This window comes from Drosophila pseudoobscura, chromosome 2, assembly GCF_009870125.1.
Source record: "Drosophila pseudoobscura strain MV-25-SWS-2005 chromosome 2, UCI_Dpse_MV25, whole genome shotgun sequence".
Classification (NCBI taxonomy): Eukaryota; Metazoa; Arthropoda; class Insecta; order Diptera; family Drosophilidae; genus Drosophila; species Drosophila pseudoobscura.
The window spans coordinates 28110987-28124949 of NC_046679.1; the positions used below are offsets into that span (position 1 = coordinate 28110987).

Consider the following 13963-nt stretch of genomic DNA (forward strand, 5'->3'; position numbering starts at 1 on the left):
AAATTATGTGGGCATGTCAAAATGTTCTATCCAGCTAATAATATTCCACGGAATATAAGAATCGAGGAATATAGAACTTTAGTTCGTCAGTATATTTACTTTATATTTTTAAAATGAGACGGTATATTTCAGTGGGTCGGACGGTATCTTTTCTCGACACGGTAACACTGACACGCAGTAAACAGAGATTTTATACAGATAAAAAAAAACAGGAAAAAAACTTGATTTAATGGTAAAAACGCGTATTAAACAATTAAATAAAGGTGCTTAGGTGTGTTGAAAATTAGCCCGCTTATATTAAATGTGAGTTGAGCCATGAATGATAGATGAAAAGAGCTTATCGTGCATTTGACGAGCAAACACATACACACAACGTAGACAAAATACTAACCCCACCCCCGCCGTTTGGCTCAACCAACCATTTTCCAGAGCATAAGCGACCCAAATACAATTAAAGCAGAAGCAGCAGAAAACGAAGCCCGAGCGAACTGAAGAAACGTTTGTGCCTAATTACGTATTCCAATCATGGATGAGGCGAACATACAGGACAAGGAGCGCTTTGCCAGTCGCGAGAACCACTGCGAGATCGAGAGACGGAGACGCAATAAAATGACGGCCTACATAACAGAGCTCTCGGACATGGTGCCCACATGCAGTGCGCTGGCCAGAAAACCGGATAAATTGACCATACTTCGTATGGCTGTGGCGCATATGAAGGCTCTGCGGGGCACTGGGAACACCAGTAGCGATGGCACTTACAAACCCTCCTTTCTTACCGACCAGGAACTGAAGCATCTAATCCTGGAGGCCGCTGACGGGTTCCTCTTCGTGGTATCCTGTGATTCGGGTCGCGTTATCTACGTTTCAGACTCGGTGACGCCCGTGCTGAATTACACCCAGAGCGACTGGTATGGCACCAGTCTGTACGAGCACATACATCCCGATGACCGCGAGAAGATTCGCGAGCAGCTCTCCACCCAGGAATCACAGAATGCGGGACGTATCCTGGATCTCAAATCGGGCACGGTGAAAAAGGAGGGACATCAGTCTTCGATGAGGTTGAGCATGGGCGCCCGTCGCGGTTTTATTTGTCGCATGCGCGTGGGTAATGTCAGCTCCGATTCCATGGTATCGGGACATCTGAATCGCCTGAAGCAGCGCAACTCCCTCGGACCCTCTCGCGATGGCACCAACTTTGCTGTGGTCCATTGCACGGGGTATATCAAGAATTGGCCACCCACGGATATGTTCCCCAATATGCATATGGAGCGGGATGTGGACGACATGACGTCCCACTGCTGCCTGGTGGCCATCGGTAGGCTGCAGGTCACCTCCACGGCAGCGAATGACATGAGCGGCTCAAACAATCAGAGTGAATTCATCACACGCCATGCCATGGACGGGAAATTCACGTTTGTCGATCAGCGTGTGCTAAACATTCTGGGCTACACCCCAACGGAGCTGCTAGGGAAGATTTGTTACGACTTTTTCCATCCCGAAGATCAGAGTCACATGAAGGAGAGCTTCGATCAGGTGCTCAAACAGAAAGGACAGATGTTCTCTTTGCTCTACAGGGCACGGGCCAAGAATTCCGAATACGTTTGGCTGCGCACCCAGGCGTATGCCTTTCTCAATCCCTACACCGATGAAGTGGAATACATTGTGTGCACGAATAGCTCCGGGAAGACCATGCACGGTGCTCCGATTGACGCCGCTGCGGCCCACACACCTGAACAACAGCAACAACAGCAGCAGCAGCAGGAGCATGTTTATGTGCAGGCCCCTGGCGTGGATTACACACGCAGGGAACTCACTCCCGCTGGCAGTGCCACCAATGATGGGATGTACCAGACCCACATGCTCAGCATGCAAGCGCCCACGCCACAGCAGCAGCAACAGCAGCGTCCGGGATCGGCCCAGAACACACCAGTGGGCTATGCCTACGATACAACGCATTCGCCGTACAGCGCAGGGGGCGGTGGACCCTCGCCACTGGCCAAGATCCCCAAGTCGGGTACGTCACCTACGCCCGGGGCGCCCAATGCGTGGGGCGCACTGCGTCCGCAACAGCAACAGCAGCAACAACAACAGCCCGTCACCGAAGGCTATGCGTATCAGCAGACCAGCCCGGCACGGTCGCCGAGTGGACCAACCTACACGCAGCTAAGCGCTGGCAATGGCAATCGGCAGCAGCAACCCCAACCGCAGGGACCATATCAGGCAGTACCACCGCCGCCGCCACCGAATGCGCCGGGCATGTGGGACTGGCAGAATGCAGGAGGTCACCCACATCCTCCCCATCCGACGGCGCATCCGCATCATCCGCATGCACATCCCGGGGGACCAGCCGGAGCCGGTCAGCCGCAAGGCCAGGAGTTCTCCGACATGCTCCAGATGCTCGATCACAGTGCACCCACAACATTCGAGGATTTGAACATAAATATGTTTAGTACACCGTTTGAGTAATCCCTACAGTCCTATGCAATCCAATCCCACTCCATCTGCCGCGTCTCTCTCTCTCTTGACCATTTCTCAAGTGCAATCTATCGGAAAATTGTTGAAATAATTCAGCCAAAACGCAGACCCATGGTAATCTCGTAAATAGCAATTTAAGTACATAACGATTGGGCACGTACCCAAGAATTCCGATATTCGTATCTTCATTTTGTCGGCCCCTCCCTAAACCCCGCTAATTCGCAAAAAGCTAAAGGTATTTGCAATTAAAGAGCACACAAGAGCGATAATATTTATTCAGAGCCTATGAATTCTATACGATTTCTGAAAAGGGCTTCGACTTGGGAGTGAAATTCTCTCTTATCTTCTTTTCTCATTAAGTGCTCCAACCATTATGCAAATTTTCAAGTTCATATGCAACTTATATACATATATAAATACATATACAAATCGTAGTCTAATATACAAAAATTGTTAATTTTAAGCAACAGCACATACAAATCCTCCCCTGAAAAGTATTGCCCTCCAGCGCCAACATTGACACCAATCCAATTCTCCCATTAATTTCGCTTGCTTTCTGCGAATGCAAACAAAAGTATATCACACATACATCTGCATAGATTCATTTATAAACAAATTCGCTTAATGTGCAGCTTTTCTTTCGTTTTTAGACGAAAACGTCTGAACTTTCAAGCTCAATACAGTGGCGTTCAAAATTGAATTTCACATACGTACTGGAAACAGTGGCGGCACAAACTACATTGTCAGCTGCAAGACGAATGCACCCCCCCACCCATTCAATTATGACAAATTAGTTATTAAGAAAAAAAAACTTCAAGAAACAAATTTTTACACAAATCGTTTAGTCGCTAAGTCCACCCCTTTTTTTGTAATTAAGCCACAAAATCAACGATTATGCTTAGAGTTTTGGGGTATTGAGAACAAATATTTCGGTTTTTAATGAAAAATAAACTTAATGTACTACTAACTATTATGGAGGAGAGGACTTATTTTCGCTTTCGCTGCCGCCACAGCTAGGTTTCTGGAGTGCCATTTTGAAATCGCTGAAACGCTGACGCTTGGCAGGACTATTCGCATCCGACGAATTCTTGCGCTTCGTTGCACTATCTGTGTCCTCATCACTGGGCTCGCTCTGCTCAGCCTTGATTTGTTCCTCGCGCTTTTTACGGACATTTAGCCAGGCCATCATAGTCTTATTCATGGGTGGCTTGGCCGGTTTTGCGGCCAGCTCGATGGGCTTGTTGCATTCCTCGCTCTTGTTGCGTGAATTGTTCACCAGCTTGGTGACCCGATGCCATTCTAGGCATTTAGCAGGCCGCAAAGTGGCCAAGGCCTGCGAATCGCTTACACGCTTAAAGTCCAGCCAATCCTATTACAGCCAATGATATTACATCTTTAATTGCATATAAAATAAAGCATTTCTGTGACTCACGTTCATTTGCTGCTCGGTTTCTAGTATGGCTGGCATTCGGTAGTGCATCCAGTCCATGATTTTGCTGGACTGGAAGGTAATAATACTGTAGCTGTACATTTTGTCGCCACTCTCATCCTCCCACACATCAAACAGCCCGGCCATCCGCAAGAGTTTCACATTCGATGGCGTCCAAGTGGTCTTGTCGTAGATCTTGACATCGGTCTCTTGGGGAACAAAGATTAGGTAGGCTTCCCGCTCGGATGGTTTTTTGGCTGGTCCAGCCGTCTGCCATTCGTAGAAACCTTCGCAGAGCACCACACAACGTTGGCCACGCTTAAAGGGTCCTCGATAGAGTTTCGAGTCCATCAGGTGCTCCAGCCGGCAGTTGTTGGTGGTGAGGCCATGCTTGCGGTAGTCGCCCTTGTGCCAAAATGGAATCATGCCCCACATCATGGGCATCACAATGCGAGCGCATTTCTGATCCTCTTGGTCCGAAAAGTGGGCCGCAGAAACCACGACGGGCGTTATATCTGTGGGAGCTATGTTGTAGGATGCCTGGTAGCGTCGACCCAAATTGAATTCCGCGCGCCACTCTGGTGTTTCCATCCCTTTTCTTTCTTCATCCTCAGGCGCGATAGAATCATCTTTTTCCTCTTTATGCGCATCAGTTTCCTTCTTGACGCTGCTGTTTTGGTATTTGCAAGCACACAGCACCTGATCTGGATCTAGGGTTCTACCGATTTAACAGATTCTATTAGCAGATAGCAGACAAATTGTTTAACTTAAAAACTTACAAGCAAGTTCTTCCGCACATGGATTGATAATTCGATAATTCTGTTCAGGCAACTCTCGTCGAGCTCGTAAACAAAACACTATACACCTCAATTCGTTGTCGCCAATTTAAACCAATTTTGCCATAAATAAGGAAAAATACAATATCATATCAGTCAGCTGCAGCTGGCTACGACTGCTGATCAAGCACAGTGTGACCGTAGCGGGACTTACGCCCGCGCAGCAAGCACAACAGCTGATTTTTTGAAACAAACTCAGAGTGGCCGGTTGCGGTGGTTTTTATTTAAGTTCGAATCATACCACCTTCGAATGCATACCACGCAATAAGACTATAGGCTATAAGGCTATAAAACATCCAAATAAATTGCTGTTAATTGTGTGCGGCATATGAAATGCAAAATAAATTAATTAAACAGAACATTTGATGTACTTCACATAGGTGGAAGATGCTGGCAATCGCCGTCTTAAATGCTTTCGAAACAAATTTCCAGCTCGTACCTGGTTCCGTACTGGGGAAAGTCCCGTAATTTCGTCCCTTGAGTTGGATCAAATTCGTAGTTGCTCTGTCTCCTTTTCTGTCCAAATAGTGATCGTCGCCAGCAGCTTTAACGGGTCCCGTTTTGCGCGTCTGTTTTGTAGTGGCGGTAGTAGCGCGCGGCACAGTGGGTCAAATATTGTTTGCGTGTCAAAAAAGAACGATTCAAAATGAACTTTCTTGGCTGGCCCCGACATAACTATATCGAAAACTATCTAAAAAATAAAATACATCTATATCAATAGTAGATGCCAGCCAGCAGAACGAAATATATTAAATTGAAGAATAAAATAAATACATTGTGCAAGGATGAAAATGGTCTTTGAATAATAATAATAACCATCGATAGATATCGGCCAAGTCAAGTGGTAACGACACGACACTATCGACTGTTCCAAAAACCCGGGGTCTTCGGCTCTGGCGTTCGGCTACCGCCGAGGCAGATTTGGAGGCGTGTAACGGAGACCTATTATACCATATATAAATACCATATATCTTTCATTATAATAAATCAAAGCAAACACGCAAACTTTTTTTTGTTAATAATTAGCCGGGCTCTTCGGTAGATATATCGATAGAAAATTGAAAAATTGTGGGATCTATTAAAATTTGGTGTTTGTGGGCTGAAGCCATACGGTCGCACTGCAGGTCAGGAAAAGCTTTTCACTCGACAAAAATTTATTTTCATTTCAATTTAATAATTTTTGAGTGCTAGTGCATTAAAGCTACATTAAATTAGATAATACAGCACCATAGCGAAGTATGTTGCCGTGTTCCCACAAATAATACCAACTAACAAGCTTGCATGTCAAGAAAACTGTGCACTGTAAACTGCATCACAGTCGCAGCAACACCAACAACAATAACATCATCATCGACAGCTTCTTGTGTATATAGGCTATGAAAAATTCGCAATGAACAAAAGATTTCAGCGCAATTTGCAATTGCGTAGCATTCGCATATATGATATGCATGTGTTTACCCATACAAGTGCAAGACAATGTATATAAGGCGAAGATTGTACAAGAATTTCGCGGCGCCTGTGAATAACGTGCAAAGAACGCGAGAAAAGCATTCGACGCATAAGCTTATAAATAGTGACAAACTACAACAGCACAGCCTACTGTTATTCCCAGCTGCCTGCCCAATCAGCTTGCTCAAAGTTCTCATCCAAGGGAGCTTTCTTTGACAAAAAGAAAGAAAAAAATCGCACATAGCGTTGCCATATATCCGGGGGGAAAAAGCCCACGACATCCACGAAAAGTTGAAAATTTTCGCGACCAAAAAGTTAAAAATAAATGTTTACTGTTTGTGCTTAATGTTAAAATGGAGGAAAAAAGCTGAAAGAGAAAAGGGAAAACTGCAATTGCCCCCTCAGCCGCAGCCGCATTCAACAAAGTGTTAAAAGTAATTTTGCTATGGCTCGCGCTCGATTGTATTGAATAATTTTATTGCTCGGGCCAGCTAGTGGGTGGGGATGAGCGACTCTTTTTATACCTTTCCTTTTTCTGTTTTCTGTTCGTTTTTCGAAAGACAATGCGAAAAGAAATAAAGAACAACCGTAATCGTGTGGATGAGAAAGCACGGTGCGAAGAAAATACACATATAAGAGTGTGTGTGTGATGTGTGGCGAAACACTGAAAAAAGAAAAGTGCACAGACCGCGAGAAAACAAAAGAAGAAGAAGACGATGACTGTCTAGGTATCCCGGGACGTAATGCTGCTTCTCCTTCTCCGAAATTGGTTCTTTGTTTTCAGTCTGCGTTTTATTTATGGTTATCTTCTAGCTCCTTTGCATCCTAAATGTCTACAATATAGCAATCTCGAACGAATCAACCAAAACCCAACATACACAGCCACTGAACCAACAGCACAAGTCCAAACAATCATCGTCCATCACAATCATCAAAAAGAGGCGTGAAGAGAACCACAAAACCAACACAGAAACCCCCATCTTCTCCTGGCACCTGTCAGCGGGAGAGGCTCTGTATCGTGAAGTGTAGCCTGTGCTGCCGTATAATGAGTCGACATGAAGGTACCACTCCATACCGTGCAGATCAGATCTCTGACTAAACATACTAAACAATTATGATCTAATCCAGGTGTCAGCTGCGATTCATGTCTCAAGAGCAATTTCAATGGACGCCGCTACAAGTGCTTAATCTGCTATGATTACGATTTATGCGCCGATTGCTATGAGGAAGGCGTCACCTCCACTCGCCACCTGGTCGAGCATCCTATGCAGTGCATACTTACCCGTTCCGATATCGAGCTATATTTCGGCGGTGAGATGTTAACATCGGATCAGCCGCAGAGCTTCACGTGTCCCTACTGCAAGAAGATGGGCTTCAGCGATGCCACGCTGCTGGAGCATGTCTCTGCCGAGCATACGGAGACCAGTCTCGAGGTTGTATGTCCGGTCTGTGCCGGACTACCGGGCGGTGATCCGAATCTAGTCACAGATGACTTTGCCGGTCATCTAACATTGGAGCATCGGCAGGGACCACGCGAGCTAATATCCTTTTTGATATCCTTTTCCAAACACCTACGAATATTTCATTACTTGTAAGCTTTCAGCCCATTCAATTTTTGTTGGTTGCCCTTAACCTTATAGATAATACGATGAGCCATCTGCCATTCGTCATGGCGGTGGAGTGCGTCGCATCCCTGGACGCACTCTCGGCGGACCACGAACGCGTCGTTCCAATATGCACTTCAGCTCGTCGAGCGGTCTGTCGGCCTTGTCGCCCTCGGGTCGCGAATCGGTTGATCCCATTGCGGAATTGCTCTCTCAGCTGTCCGGCGTTAGACGCGGCGGCCCACCTACGTCGCAATTGCAACAGCTACAGATGCAGATGCAGTTGGACAGGCAGCAGGTGACGGTAAGACGGAGACGGAGACAGGGAGACGGAGACGTCCCATCCTCTGGCTCTATATTTCTGTGTGTTTTTGTGTGTATAAGGAAATTGCGACTTTTTGGTGCTTTTGTTTTGTGCATTATTCTAGGCATCGCGCCAAATCGATCGACTGCCAAGGCGTGCGCATCCCATAGTCTCAACATCGAATTCGAATGCCGCTATGGCCGAGGTGATCAGCGGCGGCGGAGGCAGTGGTGCAGTTGGTAGCGGCAGCAGCAACAGCGGCAGTGGAGGTTTAAGTGGCAGTGGTGTGACCGCACCGCCCAACCTGCGCACCACCGAGTGGCCGGTGACAGCGAGCTTCTCGACATCGGCCAGCAATCATCAGCAGACTCAGTCGAGTCTCGCCGCCAATAGCCTCAATGCCAGAGAAGTAGTTCATCCCTCTAGCCCACTTGCCATGAGTGAATTGTCCACTAATCCGCTCTGTCCACTATCATCCTTGCAGGCGGTCGGCACTAGCAGCAGCTCAAACAATGCCCTCGGAATTAGTGTGGGCGTCGGTGGTGCGCCAAATGGTAACGGCGCAAACGGAGCCACTGGCCAGGCGGCTGGTCAGGGCTCGACAGCTGGCGAGGCTTTGTTGTTGGCCCAATTTATGCAGCCCACACTCACAGAGGCTGAGTGGGCGAATGTGGAGCGCAAGCGGGCAGATCGGTGAGTTTTCCGCAACAGTAACACTCTTGTTCTGAGACCTTATTGAACCTCTTTTGTTCTCCGGCGTTGTAGCTCCATGTTTGTGCAGTCGCTGCTGCTGTCGATGCTATGCACAGAGGCCCTGGACTTGAATGCGTCCAATGAAAGCATCGATGGCATGGCCAAGAGTGATAATGTAAATAAGGGGCAACAACAGCAGCAGCAGCAACAGCAGCAGCAGGAGGAGGAGGACACTCTGCTGAACAACAATGCCGATGTGGAGCAGCAGCAGCAAGCACAGCCCGCCATCGTGCGACAGGTGAATCAAATGCAACAGACCTCGCCCGAGGATTTTGTTTGCGATGAGTATCGCTATAAAAACAAAAAGGCCAATACAACACAAACAAGTGGCACGGCAGGAGGTGTCGTCGGAGGAGGAGGAGGAGGTATCGGTGGTGTTGGTGGTGGGGGAGGAGTAGCCGGAGCAAATGCAGCTACTGGGGGTGCGGTTGGTGGAGCTGGCAGTAAGCCAACAGCTGACAGAGGTATCGAAAGACGCGGCCGTCCGCCACCACCAGAGATGGCCACGGGCTCCCAGCCGCCGCAGCAGCAGCAGTCCACGCCCGCAGCTTCCCAGCAGAAATACAAACAGAATGCAAATTCGGCGGCAAACACAAATCAAATTCCCGACACTAGGTAGTGCCTCTGATGATCCAGATGATCGATCACCACACCACACAACAGCAAAGATGCATCCACAACACCACATGTAGCTGCAGCAGCCACAAAACAACAAAAAATCTATCACCACCACTACCACCACCAATCCAACCAGAAGAAGAGCCACAACAGTAACAGCAACAAGAACTACAAGAAACACAGCCGTATATGTAACAACAAAAACAACCAATCGTAGTAGGGAGAGTAATGCTGCTGCTCCCCGGAGGCAGGCTCCCAGGAATTCAAGGAGTTCCCGGGAGTACCGATTCATCTCTAGCAGCTGCCCGACGCATCCGCCGCCGCAGCAATTTCGTCAAATGGAAAACTATATTATGTATCGTTTATTAAATATATTAAAATTTATATAATTATAAAAAAAAAAAAACAGGATGGAGAGATGTGTGCAGCAAGAAAATTATTGTAATCATTGAATTAATTATAATTTAAAGAAACCACAAAAAACGAAAAATAATTGACTTCTGTTCTGGCTTTCCCTCTGACTAAATTCGTAATTAATTTGTACGATTTACGAGACTAGTAGGATTATGGCGTGGCATTTTTCATTCCTTAAATCTTTCCACCTCCACGGGAGGCAAACTCTGGAGATCATAGGCGCTCTGCACTCCTCGCGGTAAAATACAAAAGAGCTGCTCCACCGCCTGCTTGACCTGTTGCTCCGAACAGTACGGATTGGCCATGACAATCTGGTGGGCCATCATCTTGGCTAGTTTCTTAAACAGAAATCGATTGGCAATGAGAGACTCCTGGAGGGGAGCCATCAGGTGCCGCACAATCCACGGGCGAATGCGGAGGATACAGCTGGCCAGCAGTACTTCATCCACCAGATCTATCGAGGGACTTGATATTTGGGCAGAAAACTCATCGTCACTGTCCTCGCCAAAGAGTATGTGGAATTTGTGCCGCAGCCTATCCTCGCACCGCCAGTCGGCCTCCAGCAAGCGAATCAGGCAGGCATTGAGTCGCCGGCGCTGGGCATACAGTTCGCAGGGCCAGCGGCTGGTGCTTAAATTCGTTTCACTGTGCTCTGCGGCTAATACCAAGGGCGAGGGCGGATCTTCACTGTCGTCTATGCCGGGCAGCTCCTCCAGGATGGCCGATACCTGAAGGTCGTCTGTTGTGCTTTCAATCCCAAAGATTTCATTTAGATCAGTGTTCTCATCGCCAAATAGCAGGGCCAGTTCCTTGCCAACTGCATCTTCGTCCTCCACTGGCTCCTGCTGTTGCTGCTGCTCCTGCTGCTCAAGGACAACACGCTTGTTGCGACGAAGTTGACGACAGCGGCGACACGGGAGTTCATTGTCGGCCTCTGATTTTTCGAGTCGCGCCTGAAACAAATCGATTTTCTGGCGCAGCTCAACGCTGCCGTAATCGTCATCTGCATGGGAATTACTCTGACTGTGACTTATAATATCATTTGATGGCTCGGTGCATACGGTTTGCGTTGCCTTATCGACAAAACATTCGACAGAGTTGGCTGGCAGTGCATCCTCGCCCTCGCTCCCACTCTCGCTACCCATGAGCTGCATGTTGTTCAACAAAACGTTGGCCAGGCGACACTCCTGCGTATTCCTTCGTACGGTGGCTATCTGCGAGAACGGGACCCAAATTGTGTTAGCCAAGCAGCTTGCATACCACCCCAACATCCAGCCTACGTACCATCTTGACCATGCTCCGTTGATAGATCTGAGCAGCCATGCAAGCCTTGACTGCCATTTCCTCTAGCGTGCTCAGGCTCTGGGGGATGCAGGCCCACGCGGTGTTCTTGTGGTGATTCCTTGACTTCTTTGCCCAGGCGCAGACATTCTCCTGCAGCTGCCGCTCCAGGTAATGTACATATTGCTTACGAACCTTTCGATTTGAGGGATTAAATGCAGCCAAACATCAATAATTTTTTCCCATTTACTTACCACCTCTGTGAGCACCACGAAATCATTGTAACCTTCAAATGACATGCTTAATAGCTACCTAGGACTCTCCACTATACGGCTTTAATTGACTTGGATCATTTTTAAAACGTTTATTACATGCAACGCGAGCTTTTTCCACTTTTGTCAGTTCAGTTTAAAAAGTTATTTAAGCAGGGTGGTTCGCACACAGCTGATTTTTGCAATTATCGATAACTCCTATTTATATTATTTTTTTTTAGTTTCTTGAATTAATTACTTTATTAATTTTTTTTTTATTCAATTTTTTTGTTTATTTAAAAATCATTTTTGCAATCTCACAGGCAGAAATTTTTGTTTATAAACTATAGACTTGTTCATCTTGTCGGGGTACATACATATGTATATTAACTGCTTTACATGCTCTTAGTTAAAGTGCCTATCTATTCGGTGTATAGTATAGTACATACATTTATGTATTATATTAGCAAAATTGTTTAAACATTTAACAAAGATATTTCTTTCTTGCAGAGCCGGCGTTCCACCTCCACGGAAATTTAGCTCCGTGTTGTTTATTACAACTTTGTTATTTTGAATAACAGCAAAATTAAGCGTGAAGGAAATCTATTATAAATATATATATTAGTTTAATTGTGTTTTAAGGGCTACACTTCTAGAGCCAATGCCATAGATTTGGCCTAATTTTGAATATCAATATCCGCATACTTCCTCCCGTTTGCATTTCGTGTTTTTAGCTAGTCTAGAAACATATTGTCGTCATCAAAGGTGAATACATTGTTGCCGGCCGGGGCGCGATCACTGGGAGAGGGACTTTCGGGCGAATCGATGGTGCTGGCTGAGGTTGAGTTTCCTGTTCCAGTGCCAATTACTCTTCTAATGTTTGAGCCGCTGGCTTGGGAGTCATCCATCCGCCATCCGTCGATCATGGATAGTGGTTCCGCATCGACATCGCTGGCGTCATTCGCCAAGGATTTGCGGCAGATCGGACAAGTACTGTGCAGATTTAGCCATGGCACTATACAATTCTCGTGGTACAGATGGGAGCACGGCAGCTTGCGAACGGTCTCATCTATTTTGAAGTCATCCCAGCAGATCGAACACTGAATCTTTTTCTCTACCTCTTCAGAGGTAATCTGCACATTTGGTATTTCATTGATGCGATTGCTCGACAGTGGCGGAGGTCCTGAGGTCTCCATTTGGTTGAGCATCTGGGTGACAATCGTGTCCAATCCCTCGCGCCCCCATGCATAGTCGCCCGGGTTGCCCATGAAAAACATGCGCGAGTTGCCGGGCACACCGCCCCCGGATGCAGTAACAAACTCTGCAGTGGCGCCGGCCAAGGGCAAGCTTTGCAGAAAGTCAAACAGGACGTTGTCCAGGCGATCCAGATTGGGCGGACGAACACGTCCGCCGGCTGTCAGTCCGACACCGGATGGCGCTGTCAGGGCGTTGTATCCCCCCACGTTTTGCGAATCAGACCGACGACGATTTGGTTCAATCGTGATCTCCAAGTTGGGCACATTACGCATGTTCAACAGCGAGACAATGTCGTTTCGTAAAGACTCCACATTGGACTCCGAATCGCTGGACGCGAGGATAAATGTACCGTTGGAGTCATTGCTGCCAGCAAGTGAACTGGTTGAGGGGGCTTCTGTTGCGGCCGTCATCTCAGGAGCGTTTGCCGGTAGCTCCTCAACAAAACCGTTCGAGCACAGGGGACAGGTGAAGTCCCCGCTTGGAATGTTAATCTCCACATTGCACTTGTGGCAAAAGAAACGCTTCAGACCGACAGTGCGATCCTCCGTATCCACTGCCTCTGCCATTTTTGCTGTCGTCCTTTTTCAATTGCAATTGTGCAAGCAGCAGAGTCGGTCGGTATATTTTTTCTCCAGGTAGTATTGTTGTTGGCCGTCTGCAAAAACTGACAGCCGTGCTTGTTGTGTGGGTTTTAGTTGCGGCGCGTGTTTCGTTTCACAGACAAGGACAATGCACGCTCACCAGGCTCCACTTGCAATATTGAGTTTGACGAAATGAATTTATTTAACTTTTCTAAAAATAAGGCCTACGATGATCTGGTTCTCTGTAACCACCGAACTAGGTTCTAACAATAAGGCCTACTTGATCTGGTTCTCTCTTACCACCGAACAGTGGTGCCAAGATTCGAAAATAAGCTAAAACTAATTACACCCCAAAACTATATCATATTGTGGTTGCATTATACTGGTGTTATTTTGAAATTAAGCTCAAATATTTTAATGACAAGTAGTTGTTGGGTTCGATTGGGTTGTTTCACTCCCAGCACATTTTCTAAAAATATTCACAATATCTGCTCCACAAAATCATTGGTCTTTTTTCGAGAACTTTAAAATAAAACTTTATCGGCCTGCGTAAACAGAACACGCTAAATTTGTATTCAAAGCACTTGGAATCCTACAAAACATAAAAATGATAAACAGATTATATAACCCTATAAACTATAAAAAGCTAGATCGATTCAAAATATGCCAAAATGACCGCACGGCCAAAAACTAGTTCGATAGCAAATTTCG

The 13963-nt window shown here is 46.8% G+C and overlaps 5 protein-coding genes across 9 annotated transcripts; 2 read left to right on the forward strand and 3 right to left on the reverse strand.

Moving 5' to 3' along the window:
* The first annotated feature begins 113 nt into the window (after positions 1 to 113).
* Positions 114 to 3442, forward strand: tgo (Aryl hydrocarbon receptor nuclear translocator homolog tgo). The gene is made up of 2 exons (XM_001359796.3): positions 114 to 303; positions 430 to 3442. Exon 2 carries the CDS (start codon positions 526 to 528, stop codon positions 2464 to 2466), a length of 1941 nt encoding a protein of 646 aa, XP_001359833.1. The 5' UTR covers positions 114 to 303; positions 430 to 525; the 3' UTR covers positions 2467 to 3442.
* Positions 3301 to 4946, reverse strand: LOC4803033 (abasic site processing protein HMCES). Its single transcript, XM_033376733.1, has 3 exons — positions 4684 to 4946; positions 3908 to 4622; positions 3301 to 3844 (listed from the first exon to the last, which is right to left on the reverse strand). Exons 1-3 carry the CDS (start codon positions 4701 to 4703, stop codon positions 3446 to 3448), a joined length of 1134 nt encoding a protein of 377 aa, XP_033232624.1. The 5' UTR covers positions 4704 to 4946; the 3' UTR covers positions 3301 to 3445.
* Positions 4947 to 5726: 780 nt separating this feature from the next.
* Positions 5727 to 9658, forward strand: Kcmf1 (Potassium channel modulatory factor 1). 5 transcript variants are annotated; one of them, XM_015182763.2, is made up of 7 exons: positions 5727 to 5864; positions 7003 to 7250; positions 7318 to 7742; positions 7834 to 8097; positions 8222 to 8506; positions 8582 to 8790; positions 8863 to 9658. In XM_015182763.2, the coding sequence occupies exons 2-7, from the start codon at positions 7235 to 7237 to the stop codon at positions 9467 to 9469; spliced, it is 1806 nt and encodes a 601-aa protein (XP_015038249.1). In that variant the 5' UTR covers positions 5727 to 5864; positions 7003 to 7234; the 3' UTR covers positions 9470 to 9658. The 5 variants fall into 5 exon arrangements, with proteins under 5 accessions (XP_015038249.1, XP_033232623.1, XP_015038248.1 ...); XM_033376732.1 differs by having other exon boundaries at positions 5815 to 5976; positions 7834 to 8091; XM_015182762.2 differs by having other exon boundaries at positions 5816 to 5976.
* A 157-nt stretch (positions 9659 to 9815) lies between these two features.
* LOC4803034 (uncharacterized) lies at positions 9816 to 11630 on the reverse strand. The gene is made up of 3 exons (XM_001359799.4): positions 11418 to 11630; positions 11167 to 11358; positions 9816 to 11096 (listed from the first exon to the last, which is right to left on the reverse strand). The coding sequence occupies exons 1-3, from the start codon at positions 11460 to 11462 to the stop codon at positions 10050 to 10052; spliced, it is 1284 nt and encodes a 427-aa protein (XP_001359836.3). The 5' UTR covers positions 11463 to 11630; the 3' UTR covers positions 9816 to 10049.
* Positions 11631 to 11775: 145 nt separating this feature from the next.
* On the reverse strand, positions 11776 to 13532 carry Iru (E3 ubiquitin-protein ligase Iruka). The gene has a single exon (XM_001359800.4). The coding sequence runs from the start codon at positions 13235 to 13237 to the stop codon at positions 12149 to 12151; it is 1089 nt and encodes a 362-aa protein (XP_001359837.1). The 5' UTR covers positions 13238 to 13532; the 3' UTR covers positions 11776 to 12148.
* Between the last annotated feature and the right edge of the window lie 431 nt (positions 13533 to 13963).

Bases quoted from the DNA above. Each gene is read 5' to 3' on its own strand.
- Kcmf1 (XM_015182763.2), top strand. The intron at 8,507-8,581 runs GTAGTTCATCCC...TCATCCTTGCAG, and splicing joins ATAGCCTCAATGCCAGAGAA to GCGGTCGGCACTAGCAGCAG. The intron at 8,791-8,862 runs GTGAGTTTTCCG...CCGGCGTTGTAG, and splicing joins GAGCGCAAGCGGGCAGATCG to CTCCATGTTTGTGCAGTCGC.
- LOC4803034 (XM_001359799.4), bottom strand. From the start codon at position 11,462: ATGTCATTTGAAGGTTACAATGATTTCGTGGTGCTCACAGAGGTG. The intron at 11,359-11,417 runs GTAAGTAAATGG...TCAAATCGAAAG, and splicing joins TCGTGGTGCTCACAGAGGTG to GTTCGTAAGCAATATGTACA. The intron at 11,097-11,166 runs GTACGTAGGCTG...CCGTTCTCGCAG, and splicing joins AACGGAGCATGGTCAAGATG to ATAGCCACCGTACGAAGGAA.
- LOC4803033 (XM_033376733.1), bottom strand. From the start codon at position 4,703: ATGTGCGGAAGAACTTGCTT. The intron at 4,623-4,683 runs GTAAGTTTTTAA...TTAAATCGGTAG, and splicing joins ATGTGCGGAAGAACTTGCTT to AACCCTAGATCCAGATCAGG. The intron at 3,845-3,907 runs GTGAGTCACAGA...TGGCTGTAATAG, and splicing joins AAACCGAGCAGCAAATGAAC to GATTGGCTGGACTTTAAGCG.
- Iru (XM_001359800.4), bottom strand. From the start codon at position 13,237: ATGGCAGAGGCAGTGGATACGGAGGATCGCACTGTCGGTCTGAAGCGT.
- tgo (XM_001359796.3), top strand. From the start codon at position 526: ATGGATGAGGCGAACATACAGGACAAGGAGCGCTTTGCCAGTCGCGAG.